Consider the following 26,697-nt stretch of genomic DNA (forward strand, 5'->3'; position numbering starts at 1 on the left):
CAGATAGCAGGAGACAGAGGACAGCCATAGTCAGAGCTATCTGGATCAGTCTTATGCGACAATGGAAACTGAACTAAAGAGAACATTTGAAACTTTAGCAGTCTGCGTGATCTGCCTGTAGGGAGGGGCGGGCCGGCCCTGCGAGTAAAGTAACGAGTAAAGTAACGAGTAAAGTAACGAGTTACTTTATGTAGAGAGTAACGAAGTAGTGTAATATATTACTTTTTTTTAAAAGTAATATGTAATATGTAATATATTACTTTTTTTTAGTAACGACCCCATCTCTGGCTGTTTCACAGCGAGGCAAGGTGGCTTTCCCGAGGCAAAGTGCTGACGCGCGTGTTTGAGCTCCGAGCGGAGATCCGCCTTTTCTTGGAGGAGGAGCGCATGAATGAAGCCGCAAGCAAGTTCACTGACGAACATTTTTTGATGAAGCTGGCTTATCTCAGCGATGTCTTTGGAAAGCTCAACGAGTTAAATCTCCAGCTACAAGGCAAAGACAAGCACCTACCTCACCTAGCAGATAAGATCACTGGATTCACCCGAAAGCTGGAGGTATGGGGCAGGCGCCTCGACCAATTAAGAATTGATGCCTTTGAGAGTCTGAGTGAAATCGCTGAAACCACTGATTCTGGAGCCACTGCTGTGATCCAATGTATTAAGCAGCACATCACATCCCTGCTAAGCTTATTTAAAAAAGATTTCCCAACCAGCAGTGCTCAGTATGACTGGATTATGGATCCATTCCATGCAGCAGGTTGGTAGTATATGTTATGACAAAGATATATAGCCTACTTGCTATATGTTGTTGTCAAATAGAGATATTTATATTTAACAAACAATGACAAATAAGAAATGTATTTATATTCTATCTGCAGCACCTGCTGATTTCAGCTCTGCCGAAGAGGACCAGTTCATTGAGATGACCTCTGACTCCACACTGAGGCTGAAGTTTACAGCTCAGACACAAAGTGAATTCTGGCTTGGAGTGGAGAGGGAGTATCCAGTCATTGGGCAGAGAGCTGTGCACATTCTTCTTCCCTTCGCCACATCTTATCTCTGTGAGATTGGCTTTTCAGCTGTTGCAACACTGAAAACCAAATACAGATCTAGGCTCAACATTGAGCACGACCTGAGAGTGGCATTATCAAGCCTGCAACCACGTTTTGAGAAGATGTGTAGTGCAAAACAGGCTCACTGCAGTCACTGATAATCCAGTGATGAGACTCATGCATTCAATTTGTTATTTTCATTGCTGAATGTATTTCGAGAATGTATGAATGCATTGATGTGTTATTGATTTTCTCTATTTTGAACTGATGTTATTTGTTATTGATGTTATTTGTTATAAGATTTAGAACTTGACGCCATTGCACTTTTATTTTTTCGATTTCTGAGCTGTTACTTGTTATTGATTTTCTCTGTTTTTGAACTGATGTTATTAGTTATAGATATATTGTTATATTATTATAGAACGATACATTTGACAATTTTAAGCTTGGCCTACCATTTTATTGGAGCGATGAGGGACAGGTGGGGCTTGAAAAGGCCCACCTGTTCAAAGTGGGGAATGACAGAACTGACTGTGCCCCACCTGCCCATAATGACCAGTCGCCACTGTGTGTGTGTGCGTGTGCGTGTGCGTGTGCGTGTGCATGTGCGTGTGCGTGTGCGTGTGCGTGCGCGTGTGTGTGAGGTTAAATGCCACAGCATGCCAGTTGAAACAGTGAACGATCGCTATTGTGTACGCTTAGGGTGTAATGGTATTATACACACATATTGTAGGAGCACAGAAACAGTGTTCAAATTCTGCTTTTACAAACTTATTTTGGTTGTGCTTACCTTGCAAAGTAATGTTATAAGTGTCAAAGGAATGTTTTAATGTAAATATTAATGATAATATTGTAGCGTGTCCAAGTTAATAGTTATTTCAGTTATCAGATGTGCAGTTTAGTACATTTGTAAAGTTATTTAGGCAATGTTGTTGGCGGGAGTTAGGGAGAGACCGCCCCTTCCAGGTGTGTGTGTGCGTTTTCCGGTGTGTGTGTAGGGCAGGGCTCTCCAACACGTCGATCGCGAGCTACCGGTAGCTCGCGGGCAGCTTTTCAGTAGCTCGCCGCTCGATTATCGATTATAGCGTAGTAAGGTTGCTTATTGATTTTTCGGCCGCGGCTGGACAATAACGTTTTTTTATTTTAGAATTTTTTCTGTCACACGAATATCAAATGGTCGGTGACGCAGAGATCAAGGAACAGACGTGACAGCAGCACAGCGACATCACACACGGAGCAGTCTGCTTTCTCCACCAACACCAGTCCAGAACTAACAGCAGAATGACCCGCTCTGAATCAGGCCCTGTCGCTGCGCCTCAGAGACACACAGGGAGGGATTTGTGTTTTTTGAAAAACACTCGTTATCGTCATGTCAGGTTTTTGGTGGATTTAATCAAGTCTTGGATTGCAGAGTATGAATGTCCTCTTGCTATTTTCAGTTGATAAATACTTGTGTAAAGTTTGTGAAGGCAGGAGGAAAGCTTCCGCGATCACCGTCTCCTCTCCGTTCCTCCAAACCCCGCCCCCTCCCTGAAAATAATGAGTGACAGGCTGATAGTGACCCGATAGAAACTGTATTATTCACTTAATCACTGATTGAGATATGATGAAGCTAACTTAATCTCATACATTCATGGGATTTATGTAACAGTAAGACAGATAATGTAAGTGTGCACCCACATGCACTATTTTTGTTTTTATAATGCTATTGTAAATACTCCTGCTGTTTTCAGACTCAAGTCATGTGTGTGATGCCACATTCAAGACATTCAGTGTCTTTTTTTTAACAGAAGACCGTAGCTAGAAGCTGCAGCTAGACTGCAGAAGTATTAGTTTTTTGTTTTTGAGGATGGAACCATTTTCACACAGATATAGGGAGGCTAGACCTATACAATTATGGTTTATAATTTAATGTCAAGACGAAGAAGAAGAAGAAAAAGATGGCTGAACAACTGTTCAGTGTCAATCCTGTGGAGATCTCCAAAATAATGTTCAGCTTAAGTCTCAGCAAAACTCACAACATTTCTGGAGCCTTGTAGACCCAGAAAACTATAAGAACATTCACCAAGCAGCACTGAAAATGTCTGCTTTATTTGGTTCTGTTCTACATACCTTTGTGAAGCAGCTTTTTCTGACATGAATGAAATCTAAATACAGAACAAGACCGACTGATGAACATTTAAATGACTCTATTAAGTGAACCTAAGTGGGTCCAGCATACACCTCTATGGTGGACTGCATGCAGTGCCATTCATCTCACTAACAAAAGAGTGAAATGCTTGTAAGGTGGTGATTAAGGACACTTATGTGAATGTTCAGTGATGTACTTATTATGTGGGCCATAATAATATGTGAGAAATCTTCGTTTTCTTGGACCTTATTTTTGATAAGCTTTAGGTATTGCAATTTCACACGTGTACGTAAGTAAGTATAGCTTAATTCAACTGATGAGGGCTATGTGAATAAATGTAAGCGATGTGATGCAAGTAGCTCTTGGCCACTTTCATTTTTTGAAAGTAGCTCTCAGATGAAGAAAGGTTGGAGACCCCTGGTGTAGGGAGTACGAGACGGTAGGAGTTGTGTTCGAGTGTGGGGATTGAAAAGTCATAATGAGTGTTATACTATTGATTGGTTCTGTAAGGCGTGGCCGTCAATACCATAAAATAAAGAGAACGTTTTCGACATTGAAGGCTCGTGATCTGTGATCTTGAATAGCGGTGAACGCTACAATATGAACAGGCTCGTGCTTGGCCCACTGGTATTGTTTGTTTATTTATTTTGAAAATTAACTAGCAACGCCGTGCTGTCATATAGCAACTGCTAAACTACTGCAGCAAAATAATCCTGGCGCCGCCCATGGAAATAAGTAAACTAAAACACACTTAAATCTTGGATTTGAAGAGCTACCAACTAAAGTAATACAACTTGAAAACATAATGATCATCCACAGGTTTTGTCTTTAAATGAATGATTCCTTGTGCGATGATATCGGGAAAACAAGAGTTTGTCCTGTTTTTCCTTTATTAAACTTACCTGCTGTGTGGCACAGAGAGCTTCAGTGATTTCTCTCTGAGGTAAGATGTCGACGTTTTTCATGATTCCAACGGTACAACCTCGTGCTCAAATGTCTGAAATCCTTCCTGGTTTGCATTACTTTCACTTTTGATATTCATGGGTACCAAGTACGTCATTTCTGGAATGCCCGCCGCCATCTTTATGACCGACTCTCACAGTTTGTTTACACTCGTCATGGCAGCAAACACAGCGCATTTAAACGGGAAAGAGAGAGAGAGATATTTGGTATGTTGGCGAAGCGTGACGTCACCCCATTCAAAGTGAATGGGCAGAAGCGTTGAACCGGCAACGCACGCCGCCGTGTGTAGGGGCCATGCTCGTAGCGTCCTCTAATATCCACAAGATGTCACTATTGGACCTGAAAACAATCAAGTTGTTGAGCTGATATTTTAAAAGTAGAAGTACTCAGATCTTGTACTTGAGTAAAAGTAGAAGTACTCAGATCTTGTACTTGAGTAAAAGCAGAAGTACTCAGATCTTGTACTTGAGTAAAAGTAGAAGTACTCAGATCTTGTACCTGAGTAAAAGTAGAAGTACCAGAGTGTAGGAATACTCTGTTACAGTAAAAGTCCTGCATTCAAAATGTTCCTCAAGTAAAAGTAGAAAAGTGTCAGCATCAAAATATAGTTAAAGTAGCGACAGTAAAAGTAGTGATTGTGCAGATTGGAACCATTTAAACACTTGAGTAAAGTACAAGTACCTCTAAATTGTATATGTAGATGATAGTGTTCTCATATTTCAGCAGAAACCAGCTTTTCTTCCACAGGAGACAAACATCTGTAATCAAGGCCGAGTTAGGCGAGACGAGAAGATTGTAAAGTATTTATTTGTACAAAAAAATTCCCAAAATGCTAAGAAAATTGCAAGAGAAATACCTAGAAGAGTTGAAGCATTGAGAAACAGAAACAGTGCTGTTAGTCTGTGAATGGAAGCTCTCACACAACGAGCCCAACAGAAGCACGAAGTAAACAACATTTCAGGATGTTTACACAAACAAACAGCGATTTAAAAATGCTTTCAATAAAAAAAAGTGATCAGTAAAATCTTCAGTGTCTGCAGTAATAGAAACAGTAATAAATGCCACAGAAAAGGATGTTAAAAATTAGTTTCTCTAATAAAAATGAGACAAATTAAGAGCCTGGTGGCGGCAGAGAGGCTGCTGTTTAATCCAAGTTTTCCATCAAATAGCCAAAATAAAGGAAAACTTAAAATGGGAATTAATGGGAGGAAAAAGCTTCAGAAGCAGTGGAATAACTTTCTTAAAAGACACCCTTTATACACAGTTTTTAAATTATAAATATGAATGAATGCATGGATGTTTCTTCAGGTTTTTGCTGCATGAACGGCTGCAGAGATATTTAAAAAAACTAAAATGTTTGTGTCTTTTTGTTTCTGTTTAGGATTGGTCTTCTATGGTTTTAGATAAATTGGCTTTTACAGAAATGTCTTTTGACCAAAAATCCAGACCTGGTTACTCAAGTTAATCCAGTCTTCTGTCTATATTTATTTTAAAACCCCTTAATTATCTTAATTGATATTTTTCCAACTGCAAAAAACGACATTTCTCTCCTTTTCAAAGTTATATTAAACATTGTTATCGTAACGGTTTGTTTTTATATAATTTATTGTAATTTTTATGATATTTCTTGACTTTAATTTCTTTATTTGTCCTTTTTTAATATGATTATTGAATGCAAACACCACGGTAAATTCCTTGTTTGCAATAAATCTTAATCTGATAAACATTCACATTTACAGATAACTTGTTTACATGTGTTGTTAGCTCATTAATTCCTCATAAAGCAAATGATAATCATGTTTAGCTTCAGACTTACGTTTAAACGTTCATTAATTATTATTTAGTGCTTCCTTTATGCCCTTTCTGATGGAGTCAGATAAGAAAATTCTCCCTTTATTCCCTTTTTTATTATTATTTAATTGGCAGACATTAGTGGTTATGATGTTCTCATGTACTTAATAAAGAAATACAATTTAGAAACAGTTTTTAAAGGGTGACTTTTTAGGAAGTGGTACCAAGAACGGTTAAGAAAATGTGCCTTTTTGTGGCTCACTCTGATTTATAATTGAGGTGTTTTTGGCTTCTTCTTGGTATTTAAATGCAGAATTTGGATCTGCAGCTCGACTCACACCAAACAGACCAGAAGACGTAAGAGTGATAATAAAAAAACAGCCTAGAAATAACAACAAACGGGTATATTTCTCTCTAAAAAAAGATTTTCATTCAAAAGGTAAGCGATTTTTTATTATAAATATAACAATTTCGTCCAAACCTATTCAACTTTTTATTATAAAAAAATCATTCTTTGGGTTCCCAACAACCAGCTGAGACGAGGAGAAGACATCTGCATAGGTTTGCACAGCTGCTTTCACACACACACACCACACACACACACACACACACACACACACACACACACACACACACCCACACACACACACCACACACACACACACACACACACACACACACACACACACACACACACATATGTCGCCTAACACGGAAGCCCGGCAGCTAGAACTCAAAGTGCAGTGAAGAGTTGAGCGATGAGAATGGAGGTAGACCTTTTTCTGTCAGAGTCGAACCAAAACAGACGTGGAGCTGCAGAGGAAGTCCAGCTTTACATCAGGGACGTGCACAGAAGATCATTGCGTGCCTATTGATTTGAACACGATCCGTGTATCCATCATTTCCTGGTCTTCTCTAAAGAAGAGGGACCAATGAAAACGTTGTCATGTTGCCGTTGTTCAGCATGGAAACATTCATTAGCTAACAATGACATTATTGTTCTATTAATATAAAGGGAGGTCAGGTACTCTTTAAAACAGCTGCTAGTTATGGGTACTTTTTACTGAAGTACATTTCAAAGCCCTCTTTACTTTTACTTGAGAAAAGAAGTTTAGTCAGTACTTCTACTTTCACCAGAGTATTTCTAAACATGAGTATCTGTCCTTCTACTTGAGTAAAGGATGTGTGTACTTTTTACATCACTGGTTTTTCTTGATAAAGTGAATTCATTTGGTCTGATTTGAGCATTTATGTGGGGTACTCATTTATGCAAAGTTATCACCTGTATCTGATTGACCGCCAAATTGGTGAAGTATGTCAAGTTGCTTTTTCTGTAAATGCATTATGGGTAATTAAGATGATGACTCTGTATTTGTCAGAAGTCTGAGGAAGAGCCTGGTGATCAAAATGTTAAAGAGAAGCTTTAAAATCAAAACATTTTGAGCTTTCTTGACGTTGTAAAATTCAGTTTCTCTTAATACTCATGCGTGCAACATTGGCCAAAAATAAAACAGTTATTTATGTATTTCTTCAGAGGAGCCGCTCAGTTGGAGTGTCATTTAATTATTGATTTGTGCACGTCCCTTCTACTAATTATGGGATATTCAGCATGTCGCCTTCGATCAGATCTTCCTCCTTCTCACGCTGATGTAAACATTTTGAACATTTGGTCAACTAGGAAGATGATTGACATCGTGAGGACAACAGAGTCTTTTACTTTGAAAAATAAATATTTTAAACGTAGAGAGATGATGACACCTGAACACAGAACGATAGCTCTAACATCACTCCGAGGGTTATTCACATGTTGGAGACGAGCATGAGGTTCAGAAAGAAACAAAAAACGCTGCTTTTAAACTCAATTTTAAAGATCCTGTCGCTCGACTTAAGCTTCATTCTGCTTCACTTCAGTGTCAAATATACAACTGAAACATTTTGATTGGTGTTATTACCTTTGGGGACAAACAGGAGGACTTAGAGTCACATTGTCCGTCTGCAATTAGACGCTGAGAAAGGAGATTACAATGAGTTCATCAGAGGACAAGCAGTGGAGATAAAGACCGTTACACAGTGAGAACAAATGGTGAAAGTGCTCCGTAGAGCTGAGGTAAACTGGGGAATCATTACCTGTACATTTCCCGTATTATATTATATATTATAAAAATATTTAATATATCTATTCAGAGTCCCCAACCTTTTTAAAGTGCAATTTCTAGATGCATTTCAGAGGGTCTTTGTCTCTCTTTGATTGGACGTTAAGGGCATCTAAAGACTGTTTTCTATTTAAATCCATTTATTATTTTGGTCTAAACTTGTTAGATTCCTGAATTGCCCAACGAGGATACTGTATATATTGCATATCTTATTTTAAAATAATTTCTCAAACTCCAAGGTCTTTAAATATCTTGTTTTTTAGTGAAATATCTGAAGATAGTCCCTTTTTTATGATATAAAGCAGAGCAAAGCAGGTCATCTCTGTATTTGAGAGGCTGAAAACAGTCATTTTTGAACAGATGCCAATCGTCTCTCTCCTGACTGACGTCTTGTTGCAGTTAAACTCTCCTGCACCGCTATATATATATACATATATATATATTTGAGTCCCTCTAAGGTCCTGATACATCCTCATGTCGTTCACATCTCCTGAACACGTGAATAAACCTGAGAGACCCCCCCCCCCCCCCCCCCCCCCCCCCCCCCCCCCCCCGACAGAAACCCTGGTACTTCCTGTTCCCTCTGCAGAGTTGGCAGTAGAGATGTTCGAGGCACTAAGAGGAAACCTTCTTCTTCTGGAGGTAAATCTTTAAATCGTTCTAAAAGAGGGGCTGCAGCCAAACCTGTGGGGAAGTGCCGTCCTCACATTTCTATCTCAGTGCAGGAATGAGTCCTCAAACCCAGGAATGAGTCAGCATTGTATCACTCCCTGGTCCCTCCTCTGAGAGTCAATGGTATTCTGAATGTGATTTTGGTTGTTAGCCTGAAATAAGGACTTTGGTGGTTTGATTCCACGACATGAAACACATCAGTAAATACCCCACTGGTAGATTTAAACACGTTGGTTGCTAACAAGAGTCTAAACGAGACGACTAAACGCCAACACGCCCAACATTAGCCATCTTTAGCTTAGCGGTGGTGACCGTGCTGTAGTTCCTTTATAGCCCAACATTAGCCACCTTTAGCTTAGCGGTGGTGACGTGAAGTCATGTGACCGTGCTGTAGTTCCTTTATAGCCCAACATTAGCCACCTTTAGCTTAGCGGTGGTAACGTGAAGTCATGTGACCGTGCTGTAGTTCCTTTATAGCCCAACATTAGCCACCTTTAGCTTAGCCGTGGTGACATGAAGTCATGTGACCGTGCTGTAGTTCCTTTATAGCCCAACATTAGCCACCTTTAGCTTAGCGGTGGTGACGTGAAGTCATGTGACCGTGCTGTAGTTCCTGTATAGCCTTACGTTAGCTTTTTACTTCATAAATCATAAAGGGGTGTTAATATGTGGAGATTATTCTGCTGAACTAAACGTGTTAGTATCATAAACGTTGAGATTATTATCTGAAACAATCCAAAATCACATGGAGAAATCCCATTGGACCAGGGAGATGCTGCCTTCAGGGTCTGACTTCAAACCTGCACATCTCTATGTTAATGACACAGATAAAGTGCAAAATGACCCCCTTTTTGCCCCCCCTATAAAACCTCAGTGTGCCGCTGCCTGTCTTTGGCTGTTTTTGCCCCCTGTGATGTCACTTCCTGCCTCTCCTCATCATCTTTTATGTCCTCCCCCTCAGCTCTTTTTGAAAAAAGAGAAAAGTCTCCTGTCACGGTCGGAGAAGCGATGGGCGCGCCTTGATGACGAGGCGCCTGGGGGGGGCCCCGACACAGAGGGTGGGGGGCGCCACTCGTCCTGATACTTGTCCATCAGCTGCTGGTCGATCACTCGGTGCATATCGTCCTGGAGACGGGACAAAACAGTGAGTAAGATGGAAGAGGAAGGAGAAAATGACCCACTGAGAGGAGGGAATGAAGGGGGGGGGGGGCATTGATCAAGATACCTGTTTCAGAGACACTAGAATCACATTTTACGCCTTTTTATAATATTTGTCGTGGATTGATATTCTTGCATGTTTGTGAATTTGAAGAGATAAAAATCACGGCCTTGAAAGTTTTCCAGATTAAAAAACTGTTGAAAATTATTCTATTTTTTTTTAAATAGCAAGAAAAATGCAGAGGTTTCAGACCTCAAATGATGCAAAGACATCACTTTCAAACACCAGCAAACTTAAATACTATAAGCCCCTATTGGAGCATGTTTAGATATAGATAATACTATATATTTATATATAACTTTGCATGGGAAAAATAGACATGAAGAAAAAAAGATATTTTGTGCAAAAGAAGGAATTAAACTTTGTTCCTTTTTACTTTCATTAAACTTTAAATAATATTGTTTTTCGTTCCACCTGCCTCCAGAAAGATCCCGCAGGAGTTATTGCGTTAAGTTATGCATTACAATTTTGTATTTGAACAAGGAGATTAATAAGGATTGTTGAAGATCTGCAGGAAGTCCTTATGAATCGGTGAAAAGCAGAAAATCTTGGATTTCAGTATACAGGGTGGGTTCAGTGTAAATGAAAATTATATAATAAGTTGTTAAAAAGTGGATAGTGTAAAACTCAACATTTTTCTAACAGGGCAATACTTTAGGGAAGATCTTGTTTATAACATATTTCAATTGACGCCCGTAAACAAGATGGCGCCGCGGACGTAAACAACAACGTGACGTCGGAGCTCCGTAAAAACAAAGCGGTCTCTGCCGTCTGACGCTCTGTTTGATACTCATATTTCTGGAGTAATTATACAGTTTAGAATAGTGTGGTTTAGTGTCCCTAATGCTTTCTAATAAGCCCCACATTTTAAAATGTTGTCTTTAAAATGACACAAAAAAGCTTAATCAAAAACATAAAATCCAACACCAATCACCAAGTGGTTAACATTCTGTGGAAAAATACTGATCTCACGTCTGTAAATGACAACTATCTTGGAAAATGGTTAACATTAATTCAAGGTAATTGGAGATAAAGGGTCCTGGAATTAAATGTTAAAAATATGTGGGCACCCTGTGTAACTTGTCAATAAATGCAATTTAAAAAACATATATTCATTTGAGTTTTAGCCACAAGCTGATAAATCAACATGAGTGATGGGAGACTAAACTGTCATTAGTATAGGAAAACACACTTATCATTCGTAAATGTTAAACTGTAGTATTAATCAAACTAAGCAGCTCAAAGGGGTGTTATATATTAAGTATATGAGATGTTATTGGTTACAGATAAACGGATGGAGGATACAGGTGTATGAGAGAGAGAGAGGGGGAGGGGGAGAGAGGCAGGTGGAGAGAGAGAGAGGGGAGGTGGATGTTTCTCTGTGATAGTCTAAAGGAATACTTCACCCACAAAAAGACCATTTGTTTATTAATAACTCATCCTGTGTTACCTCGAATTATTGACTTCAAGACTGTTCTACTTGTTTCGGTTCTACGTTACTGAGGAGACATGAGAAAGAAAGGTTTTTTTAAAAAAAAAAGGTTTTTAAAGAATATGACCATTTTAGAGGTCAGGGTTTTCTGATGATTTCTGAAAATAATGTAAAATTGAGAATTTAGTTTTTTTAAATGTTCTCATTATTTTTTAAAAGGGGGTGGGCTCATTTTTTGACAATGAAGTAATATAGGTAAATTATCTTTTTTTATATATAGTTTTTGGAAAGTCTGGATTTTAATTGAAAACATTGAATACGTTTTAAAAAAAAGAAAGAATTTCACATTTTTGGAAAAGTATTATTTTAAGTATTGACTTTTTTTTGAAAAATAAAGTAAAATTGTCACATTATTTAAAACTTATTATAAAACGTGTCTTTTTTTATAATATATGTTTTGTACATATCTTCAAAAAAACAGGTAACACAGGGAGAGTCATTGATCTATAGATGGTGATGTAGTGCTGTGAATATTCCTGTAACATCTACACAGAGAGAAGCTGGATGAGCGTCAGGTCACTGTGGCGTGGAATGGCTCGCCATGGTTTATAGTAGGTTTAATGTGGGTTTAATGGGGGGGGTGATACGGCGAGAGGGCTCACCTCTAAGGCAGGAGGGGGGGTAGGTACCACAGGGGGGGGTGGGGGTGGTACGGAAGCTGAGAAAAGGCCACTAGATCAGAAACCACAAGAGCCAAACAGTAAAGAGCCCTGAGGAGGCAAACTGTGGGGGGGGCAGAGAGAGGAGAGAGCTGCTAGTTACAGAGGAGGGGGGGAACACACACACACACACACACACACACACACACACACACACACACACACACACACACACACACACACACACACACACACACACACATACACACACACACACACATACACACACACACACACACACACACACACACACACACACACACACACACACACACACACACTGTCCTACTGTACATATAGGGACACACATCAAGAGCGAGCATTCAAATCCTAAACTTAACTTTGGTTTTTACAATTATTTTTTGCAAACCTATTTTATTTTTACTTGAATCCAATAACTAAGGTATCCTACTTGTAGAATGCTGAAACGACGAAAGGAAAAGGACACTCCTGACACACACACACACACACACACACACACACACACACACACACACACACACACACACACACACACACACACACACACACACACACACACACACACACACTGTCCTACATAGGGACACACATCAAGGATGAGCATCAGAGGAGGAGGAAATATTCAGATCCGAAATGTTACTTTGTTTTTTACTATTTGTGTTTGCAAACCAATTTTTATTTACTTCAAGTTAATCCAATAACTACAGCATCATATCCTACTTGTAGAAAAGGAAACGACTAAAGGAAAAGGTAATTGATGGTGAATAGGGCAGCATGAGGGAAGCTAATGCTAACGTGGTTAGCTTCAGTGAACAGGTGTGTGAGCTGCGACCCACCTGCCAGGCCTCCAGCTGCTGAGACAGGTTGAGTTTCTGCTGGATGGCGTCCAGCAGCTGACCGTTCAGAGACATTATGTCGATCTTACACTTTGCCAGCTCCATTTCCACCGCCTTCTTCCTGCAACACACACAAAAACATATAAATCTCCACATATTAACAACACTTTTTTGAAGTAAAAAGCTAAAGGCGGCTAATGTTGAGCTATAAAGGAACTACAGCACGGTCACATGACTTCACGTCACCACCGCTAAGCTAAAGGTGGCTAATGTTGGGATATAAAGGAACTACAGCACGGTCACATGACTTCACGTCACCACCGCCAAGCTAAAGGTGGCTAATGTTGGGCTATAAAGGAACTACAGCACGGTCACATGACTTCACGTCACCACCGCTACGCTAAAGGTGGCTAATGTTGAGCTATAAATGAACTACAGCACAGTCACATGACTTCACGTCACCACCGCTAAGCTAAAGGTGGCTAATGTTGGGCTATAAAGGAACTACAGCACGGTCACATGACTTCACGTCACCACCGCTAAGCTAAAGGTGGCTAATGTTGGGCTATAAAGGAACTACAGCACGGTCACATGACTTCACGTCACCACCGCTACGCTAAAGGTGGCTAATGTTGAGCTATAAATGAACTACAGCACGGTTACATGACTTCACGTCACCACCGCTAAGCTAAAGGTGGCTAATGTTGGGCGTGATGACGTTTAGTCGTCTCATTTAAACTTGTTAGCAACCAGCGTTTTTAAATTAAACTTTTTAGCTACAATGTTAGAACAATTACCAAACTATATACTATAAACACAGTTGTGTTGAATGGAATTATCTGTTAAACATTATTTTGATTAATTTTATTTATTTGAGTGTTAGCATGTAGCTCGTACTTGGCGATGGCGTCGTCCCGGTCTCTGATGGCCGTCTGCAGCTGTTCGCTCGGCTCTCGGACTTCAGACATCGTCCTGATCCGATCGTTGTCTTCTCGTAAAGAGAGCATCTCTACGGAGAGCAGCGCCACCTGCAGGACGCACAGGGGATACAGTGGAGGAAATAAGTATTTGATCCCTTGCTGAGTTTGTCAGTTCACCCACTTACAAAGAAATGAACAGACTATAATTGTATTGGTAGGTTTATTTTAACAGTGAGAGTAAGGATATCAAAAAGAAAATCCAGAAATTGACATTATATGAAAAGATAAAAATTGATTTAACTGTGGGAAATAAGTATTTGATCCCCTGGAATCAAATCTCTGGATTTTCTATTTGATATTCTGATTCTCACTGTTAAAATAAACCTACCGCCTTCTTCTTGCAACCAGGAAATGATGGATACACGGATCGTGTTCAAATCAATAGGCACGCAATGACTCTAAATAATAATGATCACGCCACCAAACACACATTCAAACTAAAGGAACCAGCCTGTTTGGAAAATGTAAGAAGTAGTACAGGTATTTGTGTTCAACATGTAAGAAGTAGAAAGTACAGGTATTTGGGTTCAAAATGTAAGAAGTAGAAAGTACAGGTATTTGTGTTCAAAATGTAAGAAGTAGAAAGTACAGGTATTTGTGTTCAAAATGTAAGAAGTAGAAAGTACAGGTATTTGGGTTCAACATGTAAGAAGTCAAAGTAAAAAGTCGTCAGAAAAATAAGTAGCGGAGTAAAGTACTGATACCAGAAAAATGTACTTAAGTACAGTAACGAAGTATTTGTACTCCACTACTTCCCACCTCTGATTATTTGACAGATATTTGCATGTTATTGTTCAGCAGATACCTGGTTGTGCAGCTGCAGCACCTCCTCCTGGTTGCTGTGTGTTTTGTGTTGCTCCTCCTCGTACAGATCTCTCACCTCCCTCAGCTCCTCACCTAGCCTCTTCACCTCCTCCACTGCTTCCTCGTCGCTGCGCCGCGACCCCTGCACCCAACACACACACACACACACACACACACATTTATAGCACCGTTCAGTGCACCTGCCTGAACATCAGCAGGAGAGGACTCTTTAAAATAGAGACACTACATACTGATATACACCTGAACTTCAGCAGGAGAGGACTCTTTAAAGTAGAGACACTACATACTGATATACACCTGAACATCAGCAGGAGAGGACTCTTTAAAGTAGAGACACTACATACTGATATACACCTGAACATCAGCAGGAGAGGACTCTTTAAAGTAGAGACACTACATACTGATATACACCTGAACATCAGCAGGAGAGGACTCTTTAAAGTAGAGACACTACATACTGATATACACCTGAACATCAGCAGGAGAGGACTCTTTAAAGTAGAGACACTACATACTGATATACACCTGAACATCAGCAGGAGAGGACTCTTTAAAGTAGAGACACTACATACTGATATACACCTGAACATCAGCAGGAGAGGACTCTTTAAAGTAGAGACACTACATACTGATATACACCTGAACATCAGCAGGAGAGGACTCTTTAAAGTAGAGACACTACATACTGATATACACCTATTTTTGACAGTTTCTGAGTATTTTCATGTTTCTCTGTTCCTTACCGTGGACTCATTTCCGTCCAGCAGGTTCTGGGTGAGTCTCCGGAGCTCCAGCAGTCCGGTGTGGAGACTTCCCGTGGGAACGTCTTTGGCTGAGGACGTCTCCGAGGACTCGTCCATGGAGGAGTCGGTGGAGAGCGCCGAGTCGGTGAGGTCGTTCCCCCGCAGGTGCGAGCAGAGCGAGCGCACCTCGCAGTACGCCTCCCACAGCTGGAGGCGCAGCTGCACACAGGAAACCAGATAGTTAGTTAAAGGTCTCCTGTTATACGATTTTTAGGCATATATTATAGGTCTCAGATATATACAAAACATGTCTCTGATTGGCTGAAACACCAAACAGATCATTGCACCATAATCCCCTCTGTTTCAGCCCTGTTTCCAAAGTGCTGATTCTCTGTCTGTTACTTTAGATGAAAATAAGGAGCCCCTCCCCACGCCCCTCTGAGAGATATTTGGTTAAAAAAAATGGTGCTCTAGGAGGAGATTCAGGTGATAAGGGGGGGGGGTTACCTTGGTTGGTGATTGGCTAATGGTTACACAAGCCGTGTCGTTATGACATCACAAAGTGGCCAAAATCTGATCAGCTCATTTTCAGACAGGTTTTTATATAAATGGATCAGGACAAAAAGAGAGAGAATCTTTGTTCCTGAAGCTTTCAGAGTCTCTTTACACAGAGGGGACACATGTTGATGTAGAAGAGACATGAAGAAGAGGGGACACATGTTGATGTAGAAGAGACATGAAGAAGAGGGGACACATGTTGATGTAGAAGAGACATGAAGAAGAGGGGACACATGTTGATGTAGAAGAGACATGAAGAAGAGGGGACACATGTTGATGTAGAAGAGACATGGAGAAGAGGGGTCACATGTTGATGTAGAAGAGACATGAAGAAGAGGGGACACATGTTGATGTAGAAGAGACATGAAGAAGAGGGGACACATGTTGATGTAGAAGAGACATGAAGAAGAGGGGACACATGTTGATGTAGAAGAAGTTCACCTGCTCCCTCTCCTGCTCCTGCTCTTCTTGCTCCATGCTCTGCTCGATCTCACACAGCAGGCTGGAGGAGGGGGGCAGCAGGCTCTGCTCCTCCGTCAGCTGCTGCAGCCGAACGCTCAGCTGCCGGTGAGACAGCTGGGCCTCCTGCAGCTCTGCATGGCTCTGACGCAGCTAAACACAATGAAAACAGCCAATAAGAAGACAGGATAATACAAAACTAGGCACCTGTTGCACACAAAAATATTTTTCATAAAATATAATTAAAGCCAATATTGCAATAAAATGTCCTCACTGATATCCTCAAAACATGTTGTGTTATTGTTTTTCCTTTTGCTCTCTCTCCTCTACAAATAACAGAAAGAAAATGGTATGTGTATCTAAAGTCATCTTCTTTTGTCTTGTATTACACCATAGCCTCAGTCTACGCCTCTCAGAAACCCATTGTTCTCATCACACACACACACACACACACACACACACACACACACACACACACACACACCACACACACACACACACACACACCACACACACACACACCACACACACACACACACACACACACACACACACACACACACACACACACACACACACACACACACACCCATCAGTCCAAACCAATGTGGTATACCTCAGTTTTTTTTGGGTACATTTCTTTCGCCTGTTTATGTGTCCCTGTATTTGTAATCACTCAACAACAAAAAATTCAGATTTTTTTCCTATTTACTTTTTTTCTACTTCTTATTGAATTATTTTATTTTATTATAATTTGTTACGTATTTTTTCATTTTGTATTGAGATTTGTATATCTTTTTTGTAGCTCAGTCTGTAGGGACTTGACTTGGGAACCGAAAGGTCGCCGGTTTGAGTCTCAAACCTACAGAGTGTGGCTAGAGAGGTGCCAGTCCATCTTCTTATAATTGCATGTATTTTTGTCTATTGTTATTGTTAAGGAATAATTATTCTAGATATCTCTGTGATGTTTTATGATCTACTCTGACGTCTGTTATCTCCTTTAAGGAAAGGCCTTGGTGCCATATGTGTTGTTGTCACCAGTTTGTGACCGGTCAACTTGTCTGGCACGAATGGTAATTGTTGTGAGAACACTGAGGCACTTCTTTATCGGTGTTTGTGGACTCTAAGATGTGAAATCCTTGAGGCCATGAGTGTCGGACGCAGGTGGCTCAGTGTTCCCAGCTGTTTAGTCTACTCCTTCAGAGATGTTGATTACTCTCTGTGAACCAGTTAAAAGGTCTAGCATAGAGAGAGGGTCTTCAGAATTGACGTGGCAACTCTACCGTGTAGTCAGAACCTCTGACTCTTTGACTTGTGATGTGAATCCTCCGGCCGAATACTCTGAATAAACCCATCAGTGTTTGACATCAAAGCTCCAACTCTCACCGTGTCTCCTTCCTGAGTCGGTGACTCCATGCATTGCTACACAGAAGTTTCCCCCACAGTTATTATTGTCTGTTCTTTTTAATTTAATGCAAATAACCAGTGCATGTCAAAATGTAATTTCCCCTGAAAATAAAATATGTCTTGGTCTCAATAGTGTACCTGCAGGTCCTTGACCCCCCAACTACCCCCCACCATGGCTATAGATCCTGTTAGTGTGTGAGTAAGTAATGTGTGGCTTGTGTGTGTCATTTCGTGCAAATAACACCGGATTCAAAATGTAATTACCCCTGAAACTAAAGCATGTTTTGGTCTCAACAGATGTAGATGTGTACCTGCAAGTCCTCGACCCCCAACTACCCCCCAACCATGGCTATAGATCCTGTAATTCATGTCTAGCCCGTATTTAAAAATGTGATTTCCCCTGAAAGAGGATCCCACTGTCCTGAGGGATGTGTGTTAGCACAAAGCTTCATATCAGCTGACTCACAACATGCAACATGTAACGGCCTTCAACTCAAGGCTAACATCACAACACACTCATAGTTAGTGTGTTTGGCCTGTGTGTGTGATTTAATGCAAATATCAGTAAAAACCTAATTTCCCCTGAAACTAAAGCATGTCTTGGTCTCATAGTGTACCTGCAGGTCCTTGTGGTGGCTGTGCCTCTCCAGCAGCATGGTCCTCTCCCTCAGCTCGTCCACGGAGCTCTGCAGCAGCTCGTTCTCCTCCAGCATGGCGTGCAGCCGCCGCTCCAGCTCCATCTTCCTCTCCGCCAGCATCTTAATCTGCACACGCACACACACACCAGCGCAGTGAGACATATGAAGGGTGGTTCAATCCCTGGAGGACGGCGGGCGGAGGATCTGATTTACGGCTGAATGTTGTTTTATTTCTGACTCTGAGGAACGCTGGGCTCTTTCACAAGATCAGAATCACTCCCACTGTCCTGAGGAATGTGTGTTAGCACAAAGCTTCATATCAGCTAACTCACAACATGCAACATGTAACGACCTTCTACTCAAGGCTAGCAACACAACACACTCAGAGGTTGTTTAAAAAATAAAATAGCAATGTTAAAGCCTTAGTGTTTAACCTTTAATCAGTTAATTCAATCCATTTTCTTTTTTGTATCATCCTCAAAAAACATTAAAGCTGAGATTTTAAGTCAGTTTAATTAGTTTATTAATTTAATATTATGTATATGGATGTCATCCCCTGCATTTGTATTTACTTTTATTTATTACTTTTGTTTCTTTGTTGTCATTTGAGGTCTTTTAGGTCTTTTAGTTATACTTAGTCTGTTTTTTTATCTCTGCATCTAAAGTTTTCTTTTACATTACCTGTCACTTGTTAGACGCTTTTAACCAACATACATTCAATACCGTGTATAGTATTGTGTTTTAGCAGATTTGTTATATTTTTTATTGAATATTTAATTGGATACATCTCAGTTTTTATAGTTGCATATATTTTTGTCTATTTTAATTTATTCTCTGTTTATTTTTATCTCTGCATCTTTGCACGAAAGGTTCAATATAAATAAAGTTTTTTTTTCAAGTTGTGTTCAAAAGGAGGGTTTCAACACGCCATTTGTTGTGTTTTAGCAGCTTATTTATTAAAAAGATCCCCTGCAGCTGCCGGAGCAGATCTTCTTTCATCCCTCCTGCTCTGACCCACATCCTGTAACCTACTTACACCATGTGGATCTCTGCTTTCATTAATAAGAGCTCGTCACAGGAAGCGTCACAGAGCTGCAGTGCTCCTCTAAATATAGAGCGGAGCCTCTCCTCAGCGCTGTGCCGTCTGGGAGTTTCTGCACCGCGCTGAGGAGAGGCTCGGGAAATCTGCTCAGATGATGTTGTTTTTGTTGTTGTTGTTGTGCTCTCTGACTGTGTTTGTTACTATATCATACGTGACACAGCAGTGATCACAACACAGCTACTAGATACAAGCATGATTTAAATAATGTGTCATTTATTCTTATAATTTGATTATTATATTATTATTATTATATTTTATTTGTATATTTATACAAATAACACAAATACAAATAATATACATTTCTAAGTGGATAGATGATTCATTATTTTGTTGTGATTATTAACAAAGGCTTAATAACGTGTAAACAATATGAAATGTGTGGAACAAGAACCTGATTAAATAAATACAAAGTTGCATTTAATCTGAATTTAATTGTTATTGTTGTTGTTGTTGTTGTTAAAACATTACATTTAAAATGCTTAGGTTTTGAAGTTATATCAAGTCAAAGGAGTTTGTATTTCATTCAGCATGTGATTCAATAATCTATTCTTTAAAATGATAGTATTTGGACTCTCTTCAACTCATTTAACAGAAGGGTCAATTATATATGTTATTTTACGAGACGTCACATGCAGCATGCAGACAGACAGGAAGTCACTCACTTCTAGCCCTTGCTGCTCCAACAGGGAGGAAGGAGAGGAGAGGGTGAGGAGGGGGAGATAAAGATAACAGACAGAGGGAGTTAATGTGAGATGAATCCAACAACTGAGAGGAAGGACCCTGCATGGTGGGTTGAACTCACACAGAGAGAGAACACACAACTAAATCATATTTTTGAGTTTCTTACATTTTCGTTTTGTGATATACACAGAGGTGTGAAGTAACTAAGTACTGTACTTAAGTACAATTTTGAGGTACTTGTACTTTACTTGAGTATTTCTATTTTTTGCTACTTTGCAGAATCACTACTTTCACTTTTGGTATTTTGATGATAATAATTTTTTACTTTTACTTGAGTAACATTTTGAATGCAGGACTTTTACTGTAACTTCTACTTTTACTCAAATACAAGATCTGAGTACTTTTATATATAATACAATTAAAAGAAATCTTGAAAATGTTTCTTTTGTGTTATATATTTGTAAAGCTAAATCATGATCATGTAAGCTAGACTAAAATCTATATTTGTTTCTTTTTTACAACTGAATTATTCCTACTATGTTTATGTGTGCACCGTTACCACTAAAGCAAATCCCCTATATGTGTAAACCTACTTGGCAAAAATGAATCTGATTCAGATTTTGAAAGTTGATCCATTTTCTTTCACTTCAAGCTAAAAGACATGTTTAGAGGGGAGTTTAAGAGACATGTGCTACCAGAGGGGGAACAGGTTCATTCAAACATATAGCATGAGATACAAAGAGCCTGAAACGTCCCTTTAAAGGTGGGGTAGGTAAGTTTGAGAAACCGGCTCGAGATACACTTGTTGTTATATTCCATGGAATGCTCTTAACATCCCGATAGCAATGAATATCTGAAGTGCTTTGACAAAAAATCCATAAATAAATGTCATCTGTGGAAGCCATGGTACTGTAAAAAGCACGACCAATCATCTGAGCCGGCCCGGCTAAAATAACTGGATGGCCTACCTGCCTGTCAGCCTTCCATCTGTGCACAAACTTATCTCGTGCCCTCATTGGTCATGTGCGCGTTCGTGTGTGTTGGAGGAGGGGCTCTGGAAGGAAGTGGCAGATTTTCTCCGGTTGTGTATTTTCAAATTCTAGCGATCTCGAGCCGGTTTCTCCAACTTACCTACCCCACCTTTAAATTATAATCCTCACTTTAGCATTAGACACAGAGATACCTGTAAGAACAGCTGTGTGTGTGTGTGTGTGTGTGTGTGTGTGTGTGTGTGTGTGTGTGTGTGTGTGTGTGTGTGTGTGTGTGTGTGTGTGTGTGTGTGTGTGTGTGTGTAGCCGCTCACCTCCGCCTGTAGAGTCTCCAGTCGGGTCGTGTGCTCGCTGCTGGACAGGCTCTTCTCCCTGAAGTCATCCCGTAAAGAGTTCACCTGAGTGGACAGCTGCCTCTCCACCTCTGCAGCCTGCACACACACACACACACACACACACACACACACACACACACACACACACACACACACACACACACACACACACACCACACACACACACACACACACACACACACACACACACACACACACACACACACACACACACACACACACACACACACACACACACAGAGAGAGAGAGAGAGAGAGAGAGAGAGAGAAATATTGCATTAATGTTTGCCTTGATTGTCTCTGCTCTCAAAACTATTTTCAGGAAACAAGAATAGATACTTCATCACACTGTAAAACATCTCAAGTGCTGTTGAGGTCTCGTTCTGCAGCATATGAAAAAGCAGTTTGGAGGAATCCATCACAACAAGAAAATAATAAATATATCATTACATTACATGTCACTTGTTGAACCAGTGCATTTACCCACTGAGCCACTTCCTCCCATATACTGTATATATATATACACACACACACAAACGCACGCACGCACGCACGGACGCACACACGCACACACACACAGGCAGTAGTGTGTGTTGCCCCCTAGAGGCTGCATTTCACATTGATAATTAAAGTGTCTTATAAGCATTACATTACTTTGTATTTAAAGCTTATTATTGGATGTATTATTTAATGTTGCAGACAATGTGAAAGAGGTGCGTGTTCATCAATTAGATAATAAAACCAGGTACGTAAAGCGTGGTGACGTCAGAGGTTACGCACGGATGTAAACAAAGCGAGAAAAAAGTTACAAACTGGAAACAAAACATGACGACATGTCAACCTGCAATCTACTAGAGAAAGATGGAGATATTATATCAGGATTTCTTAGTTTTTGTTCATCATGTCGCTTTGTATTGGTGAAAACTGCACAGCACATCACCAGGACGGAGCTGCCATCCATGGAGGACCTTTACTCCCCAGCGGCTCAGGAAGAAATCACTACGGATTATCAAAGACCCCCATCACCCCAGCCACAAACTGTTCTTTCTGTTGCCGTCTGGCAGACGTTACCGCAGCATCCTGGCAAGGACAAGAAGATTCGGAGACAGTTTCTTCCCGCGGGCAGTGAGACTGTTAAACAATTGAACTGTTGAAACAACTTCAAAACATTCATCTGCTACTCAGTAATATGTATCTAATATCTAATATATATCATTCCAATAACTTGTATATAGACTCGTACTGCACTATTCCACTTTTTTTTTCTCTCTCACTTTATTTTAGAACTATTTTTCTTTTTGTATTGCTCTTGCTATCTGTATTATTATGTTGCATTGTTGGAGAAGCCTGTGACGCAAGATTTTCAACGACATAATTACTCTGTAGCTATGTTAGTTTGACAATAAAGAACCTTGAACCTTGAACCTTGAATCTTGTATTGTCCGAGTTTCATTTTGTCCAGAGATGATAATGATATACATATTGATCCGGGAATATGCGGACAGCAGGAACAGCTGATCAGACACGTGAGTAAATACTTTATCCTGCACATTACATCAAGTCATTCAGAAAACATGCCTTAAACACGTGTATCATGAGTGTGATTTAGTTTATACAGTAGCATTGTAAATGTAAAATGCATGCATGCTCAGTGATGCACAGTGTACATGTATACAGGAGGATTTTTACAGAAATGCATACACAGAAAGATCTGTGCAAATACATAAACAGCAGCAGGTGTCTACGTGGTAATTTATGTGAGAATATTTGTATTTATTTGTTGGCATGCATTCTTTAAAACCTCTTTTTAAGGCAGGCATTGTGTTGCAGTTTTGCTGCTTTTCAACATAAAAAGACTGAGATGTTTAATCATATTCTGCTGTTTCCGTACAGCTTTTGTAATTTATTATATTTATGTGGTCTATAACATACAACAATACCAAAGTGATGGTACACCGTACATGGCATGGCTGAAGTTACAATAATATTGCTAGAAAACACCAAAATCCTAAAAAAACAATGCAGCTTGAAATGTAGCCTCTAGGGGGCAACACACACTGCTGCTGTATGTGTGTGTGCGTGTGTGTGTGTGTGTGTGTGTGTGTGTGTGTGTGTGTGTGTGTGTGTGTGAAGCAGCTGCAGTGTAGAGTAACAAATCTGACCCACTGGCACAGTATTGTGACAGATGTACATCCTGTGGTCTGGTTTCTAGCAGATTCTCTCCTAATCTGAACATCAATCAGATCCAGGATCAGATTTATCATCGTGACTGACCAACAGAGAAACATCAGACTGCTGAGAAAACCCAGAGCAGCAGAGAGACAAATCTTTACAGCAAGGAAACTCAATTTACTAAACCGCAGGGGAGACGTATGCAACGTGACAGGATGCTATAGGGTAGGACATTCAGGGTTTAGACCAAACACATCAGAGTGACCTTTTGAATTCACTCAAATCCAACAAAAATCTATTTGTAGAAAGGTTCATTTTCTCCAAAGAGGTGTGTTACAACGTTACAAAACATTTCAATTAGAAGAAACGTGCTGCAGCTTCAGAAACAACGCAGATATAAAAACACAAATGTTCCAAAAACACATGAAGAAACATCTTCAGCAACTTGACAACACATGCAGCGTTTAGGAACCATTCAGCAACTTGAGGAGACATGCGCAGCATTTACTAAAAGCTGCAGAAACCAGACGCTGAAAATACAAAACGCTGCAAGAAGCTCAAACACAACAGAGACCAGGGGACACTAAAGAGTGACGCACACAGCTAGGAGACCAGGGGACACTAAAGAGTGACGCACACAGCTGGGAGACCAGGGGACACTAAAGAGTGACGCACACAGCTGGGAGACCAGGGGACACTAAAGAGTGACGCACACAGCTGGGAGACCAGGGGACACTAAAGAGTGATGCACACAGCTGGGAGACCAGGGGACACTAAAGAGTGACGCACACAGCTGGGAGACCAGGGGACACTAAAGAGTGACGCACACAACTGGGAGACCAGGGGACACTAAAGAGTGACGCACACAACTGGGAGACCAGGGGACACTAAAAAGTGACGCACACAGCTGGGGGACCAGGGGACACTAAAGAGTGACGCACACAGCTGGGAGACCAGGGGACACTAAAAAGTGACGCACACAGCTGGGAGACCAGGGGACACTAAAGAGTGACGCACACAACTGGGAGACCAGGGGACACTAAAAAGTGACGCACACAGCTGGGGGACCAGGGGACACTAAAGAGTGACGCACACAGCTGGGAGACCAGGGGACACTAAAAAGTGACGCACACAGCTGGGAAGGAGCGCTTGGTGGCGTTCAGGATTATAAAGTTGAACAACTGTCTCTGTTGTTGGAAACCTACCTAAAATGTTTTATGTTCTTATTTTAACAATGTGATCACATGACTCCTTCTGATTTTACTGCAGATCTGCTGTAAGCTAGCTAGCTAACGTAGCTACCGATTGGTGGCGTTCAGGATTTTAAAGCTGAACAACTGTCTCTGGAAACTTGTAGTGTTTTTGCAATAGTCGGCCACCATCACTAATCCAGTACAGTTAAGCATAATTTAAACGTTTCTATTTTCTATAATTTAAAAAGGCAGCCTAACTGTACACATGTTGTTAGCATTAGCAGGCAGCATTTTATGAGGAGAACTTTTAAGTAAGTTTAAGTTTACCATAAAAACACATGTTGCCTTTGTTCGTAGGTTTGCCTTTGTTTGTTATTATTATTAAAATTAGTTGATATAAATGTTTTAAATATAAAAACACAAGCTTTACTCTGATTTAAAGCCGTAATATGCCACGCCTGGACCATCGGGCCTGAACTGGAGTAGCTGATATTAGCTCCTCTAAATCCTGAACCACTTTAGCATCTGCATTTTTTTTTTTTAATCAGCAATGAAATAGGAAAAGTTGTGTAAAATCTACCAAGTAAGCTCATGAAAAGCTTCCCATACAACAGTTTAATTGTACTGTATTATAGTGTAACAGGACTTCATACCGTGTGTAACCCCCTGTTTCCTCACTGCGTCACTCTCCTCTCCTAAATGGCTGCAGGTGCTTCCCCTGTGTTTTTAAAGCTGCCCAAAAAAAAAAGAACGACCTGTATCCCAAGAGCACGTTCCTATGGTAACAGCAACACAGGGACTCTTATCAATTTGCATGTCATACGTAGTCATAGAAACCAGGGAGACGTCGTGATTGGTCGGAGCTGCAGCAGGGGGTGTCGGAGCTTCTGGTGTTTTTCTTTTAGTCGCTGAGCGATGCTCGTCTAGACTTCAAAGGAGAGCAGGAGACTAACAGCATTACATAACAAGCACTGAGAGGGACAGCCAATCAGAGGGCGGGAACAGGAAGAGCCAATCAGAACGCAGGGAACAGGAAGAGCCAGTCAGAGGGCAGGGACAGGAAGAGCCAATAAGAGAGCAGGAACAACAATAGCCAACCAGAGAGCAGGAACACTAATAGCCAATCAGAGGGCAGGGACAACAAGGGCCAGTGAAAGGACAGGGATCGTAAGAGCAAATCAAATAGCAGGGAATGGAAGAGCCAATCAGAGAGCAGGGAAAAGAATAACCAATCAGAGAGCAGCAGACACCTGAAGGATCATGGGAGGTTATGTGCTCCAATACACATACTGCCATACTGTAGTATTTAGTATGTACCAATAATACAGTATATGTAAAATATAAAAGTGTAGTATGTACCGACATAAAAAATATATATTTAAAGGTTTACCTTGTACCAAAAATACACGATATGTAACAATGTATATACAAATATAAAAGTTTGGTTTGTACCAATAATACACTACATGCAGTAGTTATTATAATTAAAACAATAATATTAATAATATATGTTTTTTGTTTTTATTAAGAACTTTCCTATTTATTTTATTTTATTTTTTGTTTTTGGTGCAAATGGCAACGAGCACTAACAAAATGATGCGCTAAACGTGTCCAATTTGGCTCAATTAAAGAAAAAGGTGATAC

At 40.4% G+C, this 26,697-nt stretch overlaps 1 protein-coding gene across 1 annotated transcript in view; it reads right to left on the reverse strand.

Moving 5' to 3' along the window:
* Positions 1–9,719: 9,719 nt before the first annotated feature.
* bicdl1 (BICD family like cargo adaptor 1) overlaps positions 9,720–26,697 on the reverse strand; it is a 28,097-nt gene continuing 11,119 nt past the window's right edge. The window contains exons 3-11 of the mRNA XM_034133246.1: positions 21,647–21,763; positions 20,325–20,336; positions 18,540–18,686; positions 16,498–16,668; positions 15,499–15,717; positions 14,736–14,876; positions 13,848–13,978; positions 12,951–13,071; positions 9,720–9,887 (exon numbers count right to left, since the gene is read on the reverse strand). Coding sequence (XP_033989137.1) covers positions 9,720–9,887; positions 12,951–13,071; positions 13,848–13,978; positions 14,736–14,876; positions 15,499–15,717; positions 16,498–16,668; positions 18,540–18,686; positions 20,325–20,336; positions 21,647–21,763 — 1,227 coding nt within the window. The remainder of the gene's footprint in view (positions 9,888–12,950; positions 13,072–13,847; positions 13,979–14,735; positions 14,877–15,498; positions 15,718–16,497; positions 16,669–18,539; positions 18,687–20,324; positions 20,337–21,646; positions 21,764–26,697) is intronic.

This window comes from Trematomus bernacchii, unplaced genomic scaffold (assembly GCF_902827165.1).
Source record: "Trematomus bernacchii unplaced genomic scaffold, fTreBer1.1, whole genome shotgun sequence".
NCBI classification, from domain to species: domain Eukaryota; kingdom Metazoa; phylum Chordata; class Actinopteri; order Perciformes; family Nototheniidae; genus Trematomus; species Trematomus bernacchii.